This window comes from Ranitomeya imitator, chromosome 2, assembly GCF_032444005.1.
Source record: "Ranitomeya imitator isolate aRanImi1 chromosome 2, aRanImi1.pri, whole genome shotgun sequence".
NCBI classification, from domain to species: Eukaryota; Metazoa; Chordata; class Amphibia; order Anura; family Dendrobatidae; genus Ranitomeya; species Ranitomeya imitator.
The window spans coordinates 633,280,397-633,302,337 of NC_091283.1; the positions used below are offsets into that span (position 1 = coordinate 633,280,397).

Consider the following 21,941-nt stretch of genomic DNA (forward strand, 5'->3'; position numbering starts at 1 on the left):
CTCCAAACACGGTGAGTGGAATCGATACCAAAAAGTTCTATTTTGGTCTCATCTTACCACATGACCTTCTCACATGCCTCATTTGAATCATCTAGATGGTCGTTGGTGAACTTTAAATGGGCCTGGACATGTACTTGCGTAAGCAGAGGGACTTTGCGTGAACTGCAGGATTTTAAAACCATGACAGTGTAGTGTGTTACTAAAGTGAGGCGGTAATGTTCGAGATGGTGGTCCCAGCGCTCTTCACGTCATTCACTAGGTCCTCTGTGTAGTTCTGAATGGATTCCTGACCATTCTCAGAATCATCCTTAACCCACGAGGCAAGATCTTGCATGGAACCCCAGACCAAAGAAGAGTGACAGTCATCTTGTGTTTCTTCCATTTTCTAATAATTGTGCCAACAGTTGTTGCCGTCTCACCATACTGCTTGCCTATTATCCTGTAGCCCATCCCAGCCTTATGCAGGACTAACATTTTGTCCCTGGTGTCCTTAAGCAGCTCTTTGGTCTTGGCCATGGTGGAGAGGTTGGAGTACAATTATGTGAACAGGTGTCTTTTATACAGGTAACGAGTTCAAACAGGTGCAATTAATACAAGTACTGAGTGCAGAGTAGGAGGGCTTCTTAAAGAAAGACTAACAGGTCTGTCAGAGCCAGAATTCTTGTTGGATGGAAGGTGATCAAATACTTATTTAATGCAATACAATACAATTTAATTATGTAAAAATCATACTATGAGTTTCTGGTTGTAATTTTAAGATTCTGACTCTCAGAGTTGAAGTGTGTCTGCAATAAAAATTACATTTCAAAAACCTGACCGTCACATCCAAACATAGACTAAGTGTGAACAGGTGCTGAACCTAGAGTCGCCAACTCGTATATAGTTAAGTAAATAAGGCAGCACACTGCAGCGCTAAAACATGCAAACATGAAACACGAAAATTGAACTGCGTTACTGCACTAGGAATATGAAAAATGAGAGCGTTTAGCGCATAAAAATGGCCAATTTTATGTGTACCTGGTAGCCACTTTACGGCATTTCTCTTATACCAGGTCCTACACTTGCCTTTCCTCGCTGAGAATAAACATCTCCATCTGAATGGGTACCTGTGAAACCTCTTCTTAGACTAAAATTCTCTCTCTCTGTGGAGGGGTATTCTCAGCGAGGTAAGGCAAGCATAGGACCTGGTATAAGAGAGATGCCGTAAAGGGGCTACCAGGTACACATAAAATTGGCCATTTTTATGCGGTAAACGCTCTCATTTTTCATATTCCTAGTGCAGTAATGCAGTTCAATTTTCGTGTTTCACATTTGCATGTTTTAGCGCTGCAATGTGCTGCCTTATTTACTTTACAATAAAAATTACAGACCTCTCCATTCTTTGTGTGAAAAAGTGCAAAATCGGTAGTGTATCAAATACGGTACTTATTTTCTCCACTGTATATCCAAATGTTCCTATAGGCACAGCTGAACTTTATTCCCCCACAGCGTTCAGTCACAGGGGCCACACTGATACACTCACTTCGCATTGTGGTCGTCTGACAATGTCGAGGGCGATGTTACAGCCACCGCCACTCTACAGAGCGGTGACTGAACCAGCGCCGCCACCGTGACTGAAACCGGAGCGCAGCAAGGGGAATAAAGCTAATTTTCTCCCCAGAGCATTCGGCTAAGTGGCGGCACCGGGCAGGTAAATAGCACTTTTTATGGTGACAGGTTCCCTCTAAGCGCTTTTTCAGATGGAATCCATCAATCAGAAGCAGTGAGAGCACAGCAGCCGATAAATGTCATATGAGCCAATGTCACACTAGCCCAGCATCGCTGAAATTGGGCCAGTATATGTTATTTTTACTTTATAAAGGGGACTACCACTTTGTGCAGAATTATTAGGCAAGTTGTATTTTAGAGGATTATTTTTATTTTTGATCAACAACTATGTTCTCAGTCAACACAAAAGACTCAAATATCAAAGCTTAATATTTTTGGAAGTTGGAGAGGTTTTTTTTTTTTTAAATTTGGCTATCTTAGGAGGATATCTGTTTGTGCAGGTAACTATTACTGTGCAGAATTATTAGGCAACTTAATAAAAACCTAATATATTCCCATCTCACTTGTTTATTTTAATAATAATAATAATAATCTTTATTTTTATATAGCGCTAACATATTCTGCAGCGCTTTGCAGTTTGCACACATTGTGAGCCCCATCGGGGACAGTGATGATAATCTAAATTCCCTATCAGTATGTCTTTTTGAATGTGGGAGGAAACCCACGCAAACACAGAGAGAACATACAAACTCCTTGCAGATGTTGTCCTTGGTGGGGTTTGAACCCAGGACTCCAGCACTGCAAGGCTGCTGTGCTAACCACTGCGCCACCATGCTGCCCGTAATTTTTACCAGGTAAACCAATATAACTTCACAAAATTTAGAAATAAACATTTCTGACATGCAAAAACAAAACCCCAAAAAATTAGTGACCAATATAGCCACCTTTCTTTATGATGACACTAACAGCCTTCCATCCATATATTCTGTCAGTTGCTTGATCTGTTTACGATCAACATTGCGTGCAGCAGCCACCACAGCCTCCCAGACACTGTTCCGAGAGGTGGACTGTTTTCCCTCCCTGTAGATCTCACATTTTATGAGGGACCACAGGTTCTCTATGGGGTTCAGATCAGGTGAACAAGGGGGCCGTGTCATTATTTTTCTTCTTTGAGACCTTCACTGGCCAGCCACGCTGTGGAGTAGTTGGAGGCATGTGATGGAGCATTGTCCTGCATGAAAATCATGTTTTTCTTCAACGATAGACTTCTTCCTGTACCACTGCTTGAAGAAGTTGTCTTCCAGAAACTGGCAGTAGGTCTGGGAGTTGAGCTTCACTCCATCCTCAACCCTAAAAGGTCCCACAAGTTCATTTTTGATGATACCAGCCCATACCAGTACCCACCTCCACCTTGCTGGTGTCTGAGTCGGAGTGGAGCTCTCTGCCCTTTACTGATCCAGCCTCTGGCCCATCCATCTGGCCCATCAAGAGTCACTCTCATTTCATCTGTCCATAAAACGTTTGAAAAGTCAGTCTTAAGATATTTCTTGGCCCAGTCTTGACGTTTTATCTTATGTTTCTTGTTCAAAGGTGGTCGTTTTTCAGCCTTCCTTACCTTGGCCATGTCCCTGAGTATCACACACCTTGTGCTTTTTGCACAAGGCAATCTTGCCTTGTGCAGGCGTGTACTATAGAGGACAGAGAATGAACTTCAATCCAATATTGCAGCCAGCATGCAGCCAGCGGGTAAGGAAAGGGTGAATCAAACACCCGAAAACCCCGCCTCTATGGCTAAAAATTGTTCCCTCCAAATTCAGGTGACAGTGTCCCTTTAAAATTTGACATGTGACACTTTTTTTTATATTTCTGCAATGCTTCTTCTGATATTAGTGATTCGAAGACTTTATTTTTGTGACACTTTGCACCTTATGTTGATGGTAAAGATACGGGAATATGATTGACATTTATAACTAAATTTTACAAATTAAAAAAAAATTGCAATTTTCAAACGCTGAATACTTATGCCTTAATATCGTATAGTTATACCACTCAAAATAGCTCATAAAAACATTTATGTCAGAACCATTTTTCTAAACATCCTTTTATTTTGTTGAGATGTTTGAAGGCTTAAAAAGGGTTTTCTGGGTTTGAGCTCAATTTCTAAAGTCACTGTAGCTGGCTGCAGATTGGCAAGTCCTGACTGTGTATTATACCAATTGGTTACTTATAGTTTTCAAACATGGGGTCACTTCTCCTCATCTGTACTAATACCTAAAGGGCTCTCCAAATGCAATCTGAAAATTGAAAACCATTCAGTAAAATGTCAGTTTTATGTGGCAATGCTTCGCTTCTGTGCCGTGTCTAAGGCCCATTTCATACATCAGTTTTTGCTGTCAGTCACAATCCGTTGGCTCGACGGATTTACAGATCCGTCGCAGATTGTGAAAGACTGATGGATTTGTTTTTTCGATGGATCTGACTAGCGGATCTGGCTAATTGGATCCTAAATAAATCGGAGCATGCGCAGTTAAAAAAAAAAACGGAATTCGTCGCCGGATTCTGTCATTTGACGGATCCGGCGCCCATAGGCTTCCATTCAAGCAAACGACAGTCACTGTCCGATTTTTCAACGTACACAAAAAAAACTTTATTTTGTCTGTTGTCTCCGGCCGCCGGACAAACAATTTTCGACGGATCCGGCGAACGACGGATAAAACGTGAGGCCATCTGTTGCAATCCGTCGCCAATACAAATCTATGAGAAAAAAAACGGATATGGCGGCATCAGTTGCCGGATTCGTTTTTTTTTTTTAAATTTGACAGATGGCAAAAAACTGATGTGTGAAAGGGGTCTTAGCCAGACTGTAAAACTCTGGTTTTTCCATCCCGAAAAACAGTCCCCCCCCCAAAAAAAAAAGTGCTTCAAGTCCTTAATGTTGAAGGCAGCACTCCTTCTGTCAAAAATGCAAAACCTTATGATAAACTTGAATTGTGACTAAGTGCGGGCGTCATGAGTTGTGGAAAGCCACGCGGAGATCCTACAACTCGATAGTTTGGACCCTATTCCTTCTAGAGAGTAGGACCGTTTATAAGCAAGAATATGGTATTTTCCTTCTTCTTTTCTTTATAATCTGGGGTCTGGATTAAAATAAAATGAAATTTTAATGACAGCTACACTGTAAAGGGGTGGTCGCATAAACAACATTTATCATCTATTCACAGGATAGATGATAAATTTATGATAGCAACGAGTGACTGCCAAGACACCCCTCTGATCCTGAAGACAGAGAGTGTAGCAGTAGTGAGCATGTGAGAGCGCCACTCCCATAAACAGTAGCCATAAATTTAGCATCAATCCGGTGGATAGGCAATATAAAGTTTATGAACAACCCCTTTAATAGGCCATTTCTTAGAATATTGTTCTGGGTTTTCAGAAATCTCTCCGCTACTTCAGAACGGCTCAAGATCATAAATGTAGATATTTCATAACGTTTAGCGATTTAATGAACTCACCACTCAGACATTCCAGGATCAGGTACAGTTTCCCATGGGTCTGAAAAGCATACACCAAGTCTACAATGAAGGGGTGTCGGACGGCTTCTAGGACGCTACGCTCTGCTGTTGCGTGCTCAGTGTCTTTAGCATGACAAATTAGCAGTGCCTGAAGGAAGAGCAAGTTACATTACATGCAGAAGTGTCTGGCAAAACTCGTAATACAGAATAAATATTCAAATTTGCCAAATTTTAAAGTGGACCCATAACCAGACAAAACATGGACAGTTTTGCCCCTATTTTATATATGACAATCAACATTGTTTTTGTTTTTTTTATAACTCCAACTCCATGGTTCAGTAGATACAGCCTTTTTATTTAGTGCCTCTTGTGATGGTCCTCAGAACGGTGGTGCAGCGTTCATAAGGCAATAATGTAGAGCAGCCAAAAGACAACCTCTGAGAATTCTGTGAACACGCATGCTCGGATATGGTGTTATCTGAACATGCTAGGGTGCTAACTGAGTGAACTCGGCATGCCCAAAAAATGTTAGAGTCCCCGCACCTGCATGTCTCGTGGCTTTTTGACAGCTGCAACACATGCAGTTATTGCCTGTTGTCCAGCAGCCACGATACACGAAGCGGGGACTCAAACATATTATTTGAGAACACTGAACACTCTGTTAGCACACAAGGATGCTTGGATAACTCCTTATCCAAACACATTCGCTCATTAGTAAAGACCCTAAAAATTGTCACCTCATAAAAATCCCCAAATCACTGGAACAGTATGACTGAATCAACCCCCTTCTCGACGTGGCCAATCTCTGTTTTTGCGCTCTTTTATACCTCTCATTCTTCCAAGAGACATAATATATATATATATATGTATATATATATATATATATATATATATATATATATATATATATATATATATATATATATATATATATATATATATATATAATTGTCTAAGGTCCACTTCCGTCTGTCTGTCTGTCACAGAAATCCCGCGTCGCTGATTGGTCGCACCCAGCCGGCCGCGACCAATCAGCGACAGGCACAGTCCTGCCGTGAATTGGCCCTTCCCTACTCCCCTCCAGTTAGCGCCCACATAGCGTTTTAGCAATCCGTTAAACGGACTGCGGTATTACGCAGTCCATTAACGCTGCCATTAACCCTGTAAGTGTGACCAACTTTTTACTATTGATGCTGCCTATGCAGCATCAATAGTAAAAACATATAATGTTAAAAATAGCGTGGGCTGTGTTATATGCAACGTGGGCTGTGAGACTCTTTCTCCCGGGGCCCTCAAAAACCTGGAGCTGGCCCTGGCTTCACTGAATGGTGGCGCTCGGCCGGGCACGAACTATCAGCAATAGACGCAATAAGGCCGCCTTTGGCATGGGATTTGAACCACGCTTCGCTATTTGGTCGCGCCCAGCTGGACAAATCCTGTGCATTATTCTGAAATCTTCATAAATAAACTACATACATATTCTAGAATACCCGATGCGTTCGAATCGGGCCACCATCTATCTATCTATCTATATATATATCTATCTATATATATGATGGTGGCCCGATTCGAACGCATCAGGTATTCTAGAATATGCATGCCCACGTAGTATATTGCCCAACCACGTAGTATATTGCCCAGCCACGTAGTACACAGCACAGAGCCACGTAGTATACAGCACAGACACGTACTATATTGCCCAGCCACGCACTATATTGCCCAGCCACTTACTATATTGCCCAGCCACTTACTATATTGCCCAGCCACTTACTATATTGCCCAGCCACGCACTATATTGCCCAGCCACGCACTATATTGCCCAGCCACGCACTATATTGCCCAGCCACGCACTATATTGCCCAGCCACGCACTATATTGCCCAGCCATGTACTATATTGCCCAGCTACGTAGTATACAGCACAGACACGTACTATATCGCCCAGCCACGCACTATATCGCCCAGCCACGCACTATATTGCCCAGCCACGCACTATATTGCCCAGCCACGCACTATATTGCCCAGCCACGCACTATATTGCCCAGCCACGCACTATATTGCCCAGCCACGCACTATATTGCCCAGCCACGTAGTATATTGCCCAGCCACGAGGTATATTGCCCAGACACGTAGTATACAGCACAGACACGTAGCATACTGCCCAGTCACGTAGTATATTGCCCAGTCACATAGTATATTGCCCAGCCATGTAGTATATTGCCCAGCCACGTAGTATATTGCCCAGCCACGTAGTATATTGCCCAGCCACGTAGTATATTGCCCAGCCACGTAGTATATTGCCCAGCCACGTAGTATATTGCCCAGCCACGCAGTATATTGCCCAGCCACGTAGTATATTGCCCAGCCACGTAGTATACAGCACAGCCACGTAGTATACAGCACAGAGCCACGTAGTATACAGCACAGAGCCACGTAGTATACAGCACAGAGCCACGTAGTATATTGCCCAGCCACGTAGTATATTGCCCAGAAATGTATGCAACAGGTTAAAAAAAGACTTAAAATAAAAAATAAACATATACTCACCTTCTGAGGGCCCCTTGTAGTCCTGGCGCCTGTGTATGAGCGCAGGACCTGTGATTACGTCGCGGTCACATGACCGTGATGTCATGGCAGGTCCTTCTTGCATAGCATCCTTGACACCGGAACCTGCCGCTTGCACTGCCGAGGACAGGGCGCGACGTCGGAGGGTGAAAATAATGTTTATTATTATTTGTAACATTAGATATTTTTACTATTGGCTGCATACGCAGCATCAATAGTAAAAAGTTGGTCACACAGGGTTAATAGCTGTGTTAATGGAGTGCGTTACACCGTGGTCCATTAACGCTGGCATTAACCCTTTGTGAGGGCTGACTGGAGGGGAGTGTGGAGCGGGCACTGACTGCAGGGAGGAAGGAGCGGCCATTTTACCGGCGGACTGTGCCCGTCGCTGATTGGTAGTGGTAATGGTTGTGGGCGTTTTGCCACGACCAATCAGCGACTTGGATTTCCATGACAGACAGAGGCCGCGACCAATGAATATCCGTGACAGACAGAAAGAAGGACAGATAGAAAGAAGGAAGTGACCCTTAGACAATTATATAGTAGATATGTATAATATATTATATATATATATATATATATATATATATATATATATATATATATATATATATATATATATATATATATATATATATATATATATACACACACATATACACACATATATTTTTACATCCTTGGAGAACCCTTTTAACCACATAAGGATCAAGATCCGTAAATTTACGCTGTTTGGTTTTGAGAATTATTCCAAGGCTATTGTGAATTTTTATCACAGGGATTAAAGCAGCCAGGGACCCTGGAGAGAAAACGGAAGAGGTTTATTACTGCTTCTGTCTTCTATTGTGCTGGCTACATAGTGCTCCATAAGTAGTGTACAGAAGCATCGGCCCGCTGATGTTTCTACAGGACCTGCAATTCCCATGATTGCTGTTTCCATGCTGGCATAGCAAAGCTCACGGCCCTAGAAGACCTCAATCAACTTTGTGAACTGTGTCAATCCCGCATGTTCTGTTTCCTTTGCAACTGGGGATCTTCTAAATACCTCAGATATGGTGGGGAAAAAAACGATCAATGAAATTACGATTGTATACACAAAAAACACCATCACTGAGGTCTAATAAGGTGTTTATGAATCAGCCCTCAAATAAAAGACCCCAGAGGAAAGTGATCGGGTCTAAAGTCCCCTTGATGGGCCAGTCCAAACTCACCTTTTGCAAAACCTTCATTGCAAAAATTCTTCCCGAATTTGAGCCAGTCACCTTCTTCACCTGGAAAACCTGAAGAAAATGAAAGCTGGTCATGAAAGTGGTCAGATAAAGGATGTATTTTCAGAAAAGAAACTGGCAGCGGAGCTCGGCCGTGATCTTTAGTGCAGGGAAAGAGTGAAACCTGCACAAATTAACAAACTGCAGATCTCACAGAGGTGGTCCAAAACTGAAATGTATTTCCATCCTAAATCTCTAGCTAATGTCATAATCGAATATTTTTGCTAATATACTTTGATTAAAAGTCCCTATCGTTCCTTATCTGATATCTAACTGCTTTATTATTTTTTTTTTTTTTACTTCTTCCTGTGTAATGACGCTTTGTTTTAGAATCCCAGTGCATGCTGGGATAGTGAAACCAGTCATCATCAGGAGGCAGAGTCTGCGGCCACTGTTACAGCCTCCGCCCCCACGCTGAAACAAAGAGTCCTCAGCGATGTCCATTTAAGGGGGTGGGCTAGTCCCTACTCTACTGAGCATGCATCGGTTGCATACTCTGATGTATGCTCAGTGAGATCTCGTCACTTCTCCGTACACAGTGACAGGGCACTTCCCTTGCTGGCTCTGATGAGAACGGACGAGCCATCAAGAGAGAGCACACTGTCAGTGCGTACTGTAAGGAAAAAATGAGAAAGCAGAGACCACTTGCAGTGGAGGGCTGGGCTCTGCTCGCTGGGTTCTTGTCTTCCAATCCACACCAACAATGCACTCTCTTGCTATCTGGTCACTGCTCATCACAGCTAGTGAGGGAGCGCACTGTCACTGTACTCAGAAGAATAGTGACAAGGGAGCTTGCACATAGTAGACGTCACAAGTGACAACCAACACATGCTCAGTAGAGGTGGGACTTGCCCAGCCCCTGAAACACGTGTCACTGATGACTCTTCGTTTCAGGGCAGTTTGAACATCCCAGCATGCAATGGGATTTTCAAATGAAAAGTCATCACCCAGGAAGTTGTAAAAAAAAATAAAATAAAAGCAGTTAGATAGAATAATGAAAGAGGGACTTTTTAACAAAGTATATTAGAAAAAATATTAGTTTATGATATTAAATAGGTAGGCGTTTAGGATGGAAATACATTGTGGTTTGGAGCACCCCTTTAAGATCTGCAGCAGTTAGACAGTAGTAAAAGAGAAGTATATTAGAAAAGAGATTAGATGAGATTTAGGGTTAAACCACATTCTACTTTTGGACCAGCCCTTTAAACAAGCAAGATTTGTCAGTTTACACTACAGATACCTTGTACTTTGCTGCAGATTTTCCATAAGTGAATACACAGAGGAAAATATCTTGTGTTTTTGCACGGTAGAAACTAGTTCATTTCTAAATTCACTGAATACATTAACACTTTAACATTCTTTCTGTCTGCAAAGTGTCAGCACTGACTGGACAGTGTAAGCTATTGACAATAAGTAGAGCAAAATCTAGTTGGAAATGTATTATTTTATATATTCCCGAGAAGAATTATGGAGTAGCAGCAAAACACAGATCTAACAAAGATGCTCCAGAATTGCAATGTCAACGTTCTGAACATATTTGCACAACAGCCTCATCACGACGTCCTCTGCTATATAAACTGGCCCTTATATATGGGGTATGTGACACGATTACTTTCCTATGCCAGTTTATCATCGGCAGGAATGCAACAACTGCTTGTTAAAACGTCAAAATGGCGACTCATATACCAAAGCCACAGCCATGAAGGGGGCTGGTCATGGTGCTACCTAGAATAATGGAAAGCTGATGCTGGCGTTCAAATCGCCCGTTCTCCCTCCGTTACAGGGTGCTGATGGGATTCCAAAGGCAGCTGGAGAAGGCCCCAGTACCTGCAAGCCAATCAGCTATCCCCTCTACCAGCAATTAATCCCCTGGATTTGCTTTTTCCCCCACTTCATTACATACATTCTATGGTAAGTTGAATGGAGTCACTCAAAACTACCACTTGTTCTTCCTCGTCCTGATCACTTTTTGAAAACCTATCCTGAGACTAGAAAAACAACACTTTTCGCAGACAATCCCCTTTGAAGGCCTAACCAAAATGTTTAGAGGGCTTCCAGAGAACGTCTAGAACATTCTGAGCCAGCCAAGAAAAGGCGGAGTATTACAAGAGGGGCAATTCCATCCCATCTATGCTTTTATTATACTTTGAGACCTGGTCCCACTCCATGAGCAGGACTCAGGCTGGCTTAGAATTAGGGCGAAACTGCTGGAGCTAGCGATGGAGGGTCTTATTTATTGAGCAGCAACCCCGATAGGTTTTATAAAGAGGCATCAACATGATGGCGGACATTGGGATAAGCAGATTTACCTTTCCATAGCTGCCTCGTCCCAGTACACGTAGTATGTGAAAGCACTGTGGGGAGAGGGTCTCCTGCCCCGGGCACATTCTGCTGTCTGCGAGATCATACTCCGTAGTACACGAGAGGTCGGACCTGCGACACAAGCCTACAGTTAGGACTACGATGATAGAAGCATTACACAAGGAAAAAAAATGACTCTGGGATTTATAGAACTCACGCTTCACAAGATCCGGTAAGCTCAGAGTCGTCATCCTGGAAGAAAAGAAAACACAATCCACTAAGCACACAAGACAAATCTATGGCTGTATGATCTTTGGCACCTGATCTCCAAGACAAAGGTGCACCGATGGGCACTGGACCCTACTGCTGTGATAAGCCCATCTCCTACGCCGGGAGACACCAGTACCCTAAATGGCCGATTCTCCTGTATCCCTGATTATACACTAATGTTTAGTACAGATCAGCCTGGAAAAAAGCCCCCAACAAGACAAGACACCCCTAACCTTCCAAAGAAACGACTCTTCGTTCTGGTCTGTAGAGTAGGAACCCTCCATCTAACACAGCCTAGAGCAATCCAAGAAGAAAAAGACCCCCAAACAGCTGGATTACAAGAATGAATATCATTATTAGCACAAAAAAAATACAGGAAAAACTCAAATGTGGGGATATAGAACCATGATAAAACAGTACATTGGATAAATAGTACCAGCTCCATAGAAGTGATAGCATAAAGTGACATATTATATATTGCATCCTGAGGGATGGAGGTAGGGACAGACCGGCACCTTGTTATCAGGACGAGTCAGCTTATTGCATCAGGTCTATGGAGCTACTTCCATTAATAGGTGACCTGTGTGTCAGTATACATAGCACCGCAGCACACTTACACTGCTGGTTTCTGTTCTGCTTTCCGAACTCTACCTATTAACATGTGACATTTCATCTGTGACATACCCTGGGCAGCCGGGTTACTCCCACCACTGGATGGCGTCCAGGATTACTCTGCACTGACCTCTTTACACCACGTGTGCATTTGTGATCCTCCGTTACTTAATTACACTTCTTCTAACCACTAGGCGGCACTTGTGCATCTGGGATAAAGGAACCATTGCATTCTGCTACCTAATTACCATAATTTGTAGGCCTTTATTTTTATCTAGCTAATTAGGATTATGTGTATAATCAGTTGGGCATGACGTAGAATTCTCAGCCCAGACTGCGTCGGTGGAATGTTATTTTGTATCCTACGGTATGTCCTGTTTTTCATGGTTCTATATCCCCATATTTGTGTTTTTACTGTATTCATTTGTGCTAAATAAATAAAGATATTATTCTCGTAAATGAGTTATTTGGGATCTTTTTCTTCTTGGATTGCTTTATATTTGACATACTTACTTTTCATGGCCATTTAGGCTTCCTAATAGCCTATAGATGAGATGCCCACTGGGACCTACATTGGCAATATGGCACCAATCAAATATACGTCATTGCATGAATGCGGCAAGCACTGGCACCAGCTCTTTACATTACAGTATACAGGGAATGCTGTCACTAAAAACCTATTATATGGAGGAGGCGCTCACAACGGGGTACACTATGACCTACTATATAGAGGAGGCGCTCACAACAGGGTACACTATGACCTACTATATAGAGGAGGCGCTCACAACAGGGTACACTATGACCTACTATATAGAGGAGGCGCTCACAACAGGGTACACTGCGACCTATTATATGGAGGAGGCGCTCACAACAGGGTACACTGCGACCTATTATATGGAGGAGGCACTCACAACAGGGTACACTGCGACCTATTATATGGAGGAGGCGCTCACAACGGGGTACACTGCGACCTATTATATGGAGGAGACGCTCACAACAGGGTACACTGCGACCTATTATATGGAGGAGGCGCTCACAACGGGGTACACTGCGACCTATTATATGGAGGAGGCGCTCACAACGGGGTACACTGCGACCTATTATATGGAGGAGGCACTCACAACAGGGTACACTGCGACCTATTATATGGAGGAGGCGCTCACAACGGGGTACACTGCGACCTATTATATGGAGGAGACGCTCACAACAGGGTACACTGCGACCTATTATATGGAGGAGGCGCTCACAACGGGGTACACTGCGACCTATTATATGGAGGAGGCGCTCACAACAGGGTACACTGCGACCTATTATATGGAGGAAGCGCTCACAACAGGGTACACTGCGACCTATTATATGGAGGAGGCGCTCACAACGGGGTACACTGCGACCTATTATATGGAGGAGGCGCTCACAACGGGGTACACTGCGACCTATTATATGGAGGAGGCGCTCACAACAGGGTACACTGCGACCTATTATATGGAGGAGGCGCTCACAACAGGGTACACTGCGACCGATTATATGGAGGAGGCACTCACAACAGGGTACACTGCGACCTATTATATGGAGGAGGCACTCACAACAGGGTACACTGCGACCTATTATATGGAGGAGGCACTCACAACGGGGTACACTGCGACCTATTATATGGAGGAGGCGCTCACAACAGGGTACACTGCGACCTATTATATGGAGGAGGCACTCACAACAGGGTACACTGCGACCTATTATATGGAGGAGGCACTCACAACGGGGTACACTGCGACCTATTATATGGAGGAGGCACTCACAACAGGGTACACTGCGACCGATTATATGGAGGAGGCACTCACAACGGGGTACACTGCGACCTATTATATGGAGGAGGCACTCACAACAGGGTACACTGCGACCGATTATATGGAGGAGGCGCTCACAACAGGGTACACTGCGACCTATTATATGGAGGAGGCGCTCACAACGGGGTACACTGCGACCTATTATATGGAGGAGGCACTCACAACAGGGTACACTGCGACCGATTATATGGAGGAGGCACTCACAACAGGGTACACTGCGACCTATTATATGGAGGAGGCACTCACAACAGGGTACACTGCGACCTATTATATGGAGGAGGCACTCACAACGGGGTACACTGCGACCTATTATATGGAGGAGGCGCTCACAACAGGGTACACTGCGACCTATTATATGGAGGAGGCACTCACAACAGGGTACACTGCGACCTATTATATGGAGGAGGCACTCACAACGGGGTACACTGCGACCTATTATATGGAGGAGGCACTCACAACAGGGTACACTGCGACCGATTATATGGAGGAGGCACTCACAACGGGGTACACTGCGACCTATTATATGGAGGAGGCACTCACAACAGGGTACACTGCGACCGATTATAAGGAGGAGGCGCTCACAACAGGGTACACTGCGACCTATTATATGGAGGAGGCGCTCACAACGGGGTACACTGCGACCTATTATATGGAGGAGGCACTCACAACGGGGTACACTGCAACCTATTATATGGAGGAGGCGCTCACAACAGGGTACACTGCGACCTATTATATGGAGGAGGCACTCACAACAGGGTACACTGCGACCTATTATATGGAGGAGGCGCTCACAACAGGGTACACTGCGACCTATTATATGGAGGAGGCGCTCACAACGGGGTACACTATGACCTACTATATAGAGGAGGCGCTCACAACAGGGTACACTATGACCTACTATATAGAGGAGGCGCTCACAACAGGGTACACTATGACCTACTATATAGAGGAGGCGCTCACAACAGGGTACACTGCGACCTACTATATGGAGGAGGCGCTCACAACAGGGTACACTGCGACCTATTATATGGAGGAGGCACTCACAACAGGGTACACTGCGACCTATTATATGGAGGAGGCGCTCACAACGGGGTACACTGCGACCTATTATATGGAGGAGGCGCTCACAACGGGGTACACTGCGACCTATTATATGGAGGAGGCACTCACAACAGGGTACACTGCGACCTATTATATGGAGGAGGCGCTCACAACGGGGTACACTGCGACCTATTATATGGAGGAGACGCTCACAACAGGGTACACTGCGACCTATTATATGGAGGAGGCGCTCACAACGGGGTACACTGCGACCTATTATATGGAGGAGGCGCTCACAACAGGGTACACTGCGACCTATTATATGGAGGAAGCGCTCACAACAGGGTACACTGCGACCTATTATATGGAGGAGGCGCTCACAACGGGGTACACTATGACCTACTATATAGAGGAGGCGCTCACAACAGGGTACACTATGACCTACTATATAGAGGAGGCGCTCACAACAGGGTACACTATGACCTACTATATAGAGGAGGCGCTCACAACAGGGTACACTGCGACCTATTATATGGAGGAGGCGCTCACAACAGGGTACACTGCGACCTATTATATGGAGGAGGCACTCACAACAGGGTACACTGCGACCTATTATATGGAGGAGGCGCTCACAACGGGGTACACTGCGACCTATTATATGGAGGAGACGCTCACAACAGGGTACACTGCGACCTATTATATGGAGGAGGCGCTCACAACGGGGTACACTGCGACCTATTATATGGAGGAGGCGCTCACAACGGGGTACACTGCGACCTATTATATGGAGGAGGCACTCACAACAGGGTACACTGCGACCTATTATATGGAGGAGGCGCTCACAACGGGGTACACTGCGACCTATTATATGGAGGAGACGCTCACAACAGGGTACACTGCGACCTATTATATGGAGGAGGCGCTCACAACGGGGTACACTGCGACCTATTATATGGAGGAGGCGCTCACAACAGGGTACACTGCGACCTATTATATGGAGGAAGCGCTCACAACAGGGTACACTGCGACCTATTATATGGAGGAGGCGCTCACAACGGGGTACACTGCGACCTATTATATGGAGGAGGCGCTCACAACGGGGTACACTGCGACCTATTATATGGAGGAGGCGCTCACAACAGGGTACACTGCGACCTATTATATGGAGGAGGCGCTCACAACAGGGTACACTGCGACCGATTATATGGAGGAGGCACTCACAACAGGGTACACTGCGACCTATTATATGGAGGAGGCACTCACAACAGGGTACACTGCGACCTATTATATGGAGGAGGCACTCACAACGGGGTACACTGCGACCTATTATATGGAGGAGGCGCTCACAACAGGGTACACTGCGACCTATTATATGGAGGAGGCACTCACAACAGGGTACACTGCGACCTATTATATGGAGGAGGCACTCACAACGGGGTACACTGCGACCTATTATATGGAGGAGGCACTCACAACAGGGTACACTGCGACCGATTATATGGAGGAGGCACTCACAACGGGGTACACTGCGACCTATTATATGGAGGAGGCACTCACAACAGGGTACACTGCGACCGATTATATGGAGGAGGCGCTCACAACAGGGTACACTGCGACCTATTATATGGAGGAGGCGCTCACAACGGGGTACACTGCGACCTATTATATGGAGGAGGCACTCACAACAGGGTACACTGCGACCGATTATATGGAGGAGGCACTCACAACAGGGTACACTGCGACCTATTATATGGAGGAGGCACTCACAACAGGGTACACTGCGACCTATTATATGGAGGAGGCACTCACAACGGGGTACACTGCGACCTATTATATGGAGGAGGCGCTCACAACAGGGTACACTGCGACCTATTATATGGAGGAGGCACTCACAACAGGGTACACTGCGACCTATTATATGGAGGAGGCACTCACAACGGGGTACACTGCGACCTATTATATGGAGGAGGCACTCACAACAGGGTACACTGCGACCGATTATATGGAGGAGGCACTCACAACGGGGTACACTGCGACCTATTATATGGAGGAGGCACTCACAACAGGGTACACTGCGACCGATTATAAGGAGGAGGCGCTCACAACAGGGTACACTGCGACCTATTATATGGAGGAGGCGCTCACAACGGGGTACACTGCGACCTATTATATGGAGGAGGCACTCACAACGGGGTACACTGCAACCTATTATATGGAGGAGGCGCTCACAACAGGGTACACTGCGACCTATTATATGGAGGAGGCACTCACAACAGGGTACACTGCGACCTATTATATGGAGGAGGCGCTCACAACAGGGTACACTGCGACCTATTATATGGAGGAGGCGCTCACAACGGGGTACACTATGACCTACTATATAGAGGAGGCGCTCACAACAGGGTACACTATGACCTACTATATAGAGGAGGCGCTCACAACAGGGTACACTATGACCTACTATATAGAGGAGGCGCTCACAACAGGGTACACTGCGACCTACTATATGGAGGAGGCGCTCACAACAGGGTACACTGCGACCTATTATATGGAGGAGGCACTCACAACAGGGTACACTGCGACCTATTATATGGAGGAGGCGCTCACAACGGGGTACACTGCGACCTATTATATGGAGGAGGCGCTCACAACGGGGTACACTGCGACCTATTATATGGAGGAGGCACTCACAACAGGGTACACTGCGACCTATTATATGGAGGAGGCGCTCACAACGGGGTACACTGCGACCTATTATATGGAGGAGACGCTCACAACGGGGTACACTGCGACCTATTATATGGAGGAGGCGCTCACAACGGGGTACACTGCGACCTATTATATGGAGGAGGCGCTCACAACAGGGTACACTGCGACCTATTATATGGAGGAAGCGCTCACAACAGGGTACACTGCGACCTATTATATGGAGGAGGCGCTCACAACGGGGTACACTGCGACCTATTATATGGAGGAGGCGCTCACAACGGGGTACACTGCGACCTATTATATGGAGGAGGCGCTCACAACAGGGTACACTGCGACCTATTATATGGAGGAGGCGCTCACAACAGGGTACACTGCGACCGATTATATGGAGGAGGCACTCACAACAGGGTACACTGCGACCTATTATATGGAGGAGGCACTCACAACAGGGTACACTGCGACCTATTATATGGAGGAGGCACTCACAACGGGGTACACTGCGACCTATTATATGGAGGAGGCGCTCACAACAGGGTACACTGCGACCTATTATATGGAGGAGGCACTCACAACAGGGTACACTGCGACCTATTATATGGAGGAGGCACTCACAACGGGGTACACTGCGACCTATTATATGGAGGAGGCACTCACAACAGGGTACACTGCGACCGATTATATGGAGGAGGCACTCACAACGGGGTACACTGCGACCTATTATATGGAGGAGGCACTCACAACAGGGTACACTGCGACCGATTATATGGAGGAGGCGCTCACAACAGGGTACACTGCGACCTATTATATGGAGGAGGCGCTCACAACGGGGTACACTGCGACCTATTATATGGAGGAGGCGCTCACAACAGGGTACACTGCGACCGATTATATGGAGGAGGCACTCACAACAGGGTACACTGCGACCTATTATATGGAGGAGGCACTCACAACAGGGTACACTGCGACCTATTATATGGAGGAGGCACTCACAACGGGGTACACTGCGACCTATTATATGGAGGAGGCGCTCACAACAGGGTACACTGCGACCTATTATATGGAGGAGGCACTCACAACAGGGTACACTGCGACCTATTATATGGAGGAGGCACTCACAACGGGGTACACTGCGACCTATTATATGGAGGAGGCACTCACAACAGGGTACACTGCGACCGATTATATGGAGGAGGCACTCACAACGGGGTACACTGCGACCTATTATATGGAGGAGGCACTCACAACAGGGTACACTGCGACCGATTATAAGGAGGAGGCGCTCACAACAGGGTACACTGCGACCTATTATATGGAGGAGGCGCTCACAACGGGGTACACTGCGACCTATTATATGGAGGAGGCACTCACAACAGGGTACACTGCAACCTATTATATGGAGGAGGCGCTCACAACAGGGTACACTGCGACCTATTATATGGAGGAGGCACTCACAACAGGGTACACTGCGACCTATTATATGGAGGAGGCGCTCACAACAGGGTACACTGCGACCTATTATATGGAGGAGGCGCTCACAACGGGGTACACTGCGACCTATTATATGGAGGAGGCGCTCACAACAGGGTACACTGCGACCTATTATATGGAGGAGGCGCTCACAACAGGGTACACTGCGACCTATTATATGGAGGAGGCGCTCACAACGGGGTACACTGCGACCTATTATATGGAGGAGGCGCTCACAACGGGGTACACTGCGACCTATTATATGGAGGAGGCGCTCACAACGGGGTACACTGCGACCTATTATATGGAGGAGGCGCTCACAACGGGGTACACTGCGACCTATTATATGGAGGAGGCGCTCACAACGGGGTACACTGCGACCTATTATATGGAGGAGGCGCTCACAACAGGGTACACTGCGACCTATTATATGGAGGAGGCGCTCACAACGGGGTACACTGCGACCTATTATATGGAGGAGGCGCTCACAACAGGGTACACTGCGACCGATTATATGGAGGAGGCGCTCACAACGGGGTACACTGCGACCTATTTTATGGAGGAGAAGCTCACAACGGGGTACACTGCAACCTATTTTATGGAGGAGACGCTCACAACGGGGTACACTGCGACCTATTATATGGAGGAGGCGCACACAACGGGGTACACTGCGACCTATTATATGGAGGAGGCGCACACAACGCGGTACACTGCGACCTATTATATGGAGGAGGCGCACACAACGGGGTACACTGCGACCTATTATATGGAGGAGGCGCTCACAACGGGGTACACTGCGACCTATTATATGGAGGAGGCGCTCACAACAGGGTACACTGCGACCTATTATATGGAGGAGGCGCTCACAACGGGGTACACTGCGACCTATTATATGGAGGAGGCGCTCACAACAGGGTACACTGCGACCTATTATATGGAGGAGGCGCTCACAACGGGGTACACTGCGACCTATTATATGGAGGAGGCGCTCACAACAGGGTACACTGCGACCGATTATATGGAGGAGGCGCTCACAACGGGGTACACTGCGACCTATTTTATGGAGGAGAAGCTCACAACGGGGTACACTGCAACCTATTTTATGGAGGAGACGCTCACAACGGGGTACACTGCGACCTATTATATGGAGGAGGCGCACACAACGGGGTACACTGCGACCTATTATATGGAGGAGGCGCACACAACGCGGTACACTGCGACCTATTATATGGAGGAGGCGCACACAACGGGGTACACTGCGACCTATTATATGGAGGAGGCGCTCACAACGGGGTACACTGCGACCTATTATATGGAGGAGGCGCTCACAACAGGGTACACTGCGACCTATTATATGGAGGAGGCACTCACAACAGGGTACACTGCGACCTATTATATGGAGGAGGCACTCACAACGGGGTACACTGCGACCTATTATATGGAGGAGGCACTCACAACAGGGTACACTGCGACCGATTATATGGAGGAGGCGCTCACAACGGGGTACACTGCGACCTATTATATGGAGGAGGCACTCACAACAGGGTACACTGCGACCGATTATATGGAGGAGGCGCTCACAACAGGGTACACTGCGACCTATTATATGGAGGAGGCGCTCACAACGGGGTACACTGCGACCTATTATATGGAGGAGGCACTCACAACAGGGTACACTGCGACCTATTATATGGAGGAGGCACTCACAACAGGGTACACTGCGACCTATTATATGGAGGAGGCGCTCACAACGGGGTACACTGCGACCTATTATATGGAGGAGGCGCTCACAACAGGGTACACTGCGACCTATTATATGGAGGAGGCGCTCACAACGGGGTACACTGCGACCTATTATATGGAGGAGGCGCTCACAACAGGGTACACTGCGACCTATTATATGGAGGAAGCGCTCACAACAGGGTACACTGCGACCTATTATATGGAGGAGGCGCTCACAACGGGGTACACTGCGACCTATTATATGGAGGAGGCACTCACAACAGGGTACACTGCGACCGATTATATGGAGGAGGCACTCACAACAGGGTACACTGCGACCTATTATATGGAGGAGGCACTCACAACAGGGTACACTGCGACCTATTATATGGAGGAGGCACTCACAACGGGGTACACTGCGACCTATTATATGGAGGAGGCGCTCACAACAGGGTACACTGCGACCTATTATATGGAGGAGGCACTCACAACAGGGTACACTGCGACCTATTATATGGAGGAGGCACTCACAACGGGGTACACTGCGACCTATTATATGGAGGAGGCACTCACAACAGGGTACACTGCGACCGATTATATGGAGGAGGCACTCACAACGGGGTACACTGCGACCTATTATATGGAGGAGGCACTCACAACAGGGTACACTGCGACCGATTATATGGAGGAGGCGCTCACAACAGGGTACACTGCGACCTATTATATGGAGGAGGCGCTCACAACGGGGTACACTGCGACCTATTATATGGAGGAGGCGCTCACAACAGGGTACACTGCGACCTATTATATGGAGGAGGCGCTCACAACAGGGTACACTGCGACCTATTATATGGAGGAGGCGCTCACAACGGGGTACACTGCGACCTATTATATGGAGGAGGCACTCACAACAGGGTACACTGCGACCTATTATATGGAGGAGGCACTCACAACAGGGTACACTGCGACCTATTATATGGAGGAGGCGCTCACAACAGGGTACACTGCGACCTATTATATGGAGGAGGCGCTCACAACGGGGTACACTGCGACCTATTATATGGAGGAGGCACTCACAACAGGGTAC

At 46.7% G+C, this 21,941-nt stretch overlaps 1 protein-coding gene across 1 annotated transcript in view; it reads right to left on the reverse strand.

The window, feature by feature from the left end:
- RPS6KB2 (ribosomal protein S6 kinase B2) overlaps positions 1 to 21,941 on the reverse strand; it is a 68,433-nt gene that overhangs the window by 23,307 nt on the left and 23,185 nt on the right. The window contains exons 2-5 of the mRNA XM_069752640.1: positions 11,410 to 11,444; positions 11,201 to 11,324; positions 8,835 to 8,903; positions 5,061 to 5,208 (exon numbers count right to left, since the gene is read on the reverse strand). Of these exons, the coding sequence (XP_069608741.1) occupies positions 5,061 to 5,208; positions 8,835 to 8,903; positions 11,201 to 11,324; positions 11,410 to 11,444 (376 nt within the window). The remainder of the gene's footprint in view (positions 1 to 5,060; positions 5,209 to 8,834; positions 8,904 to 11,200; positions 11,325 to 11,409; positions 11,445 to 21,941) is intronic.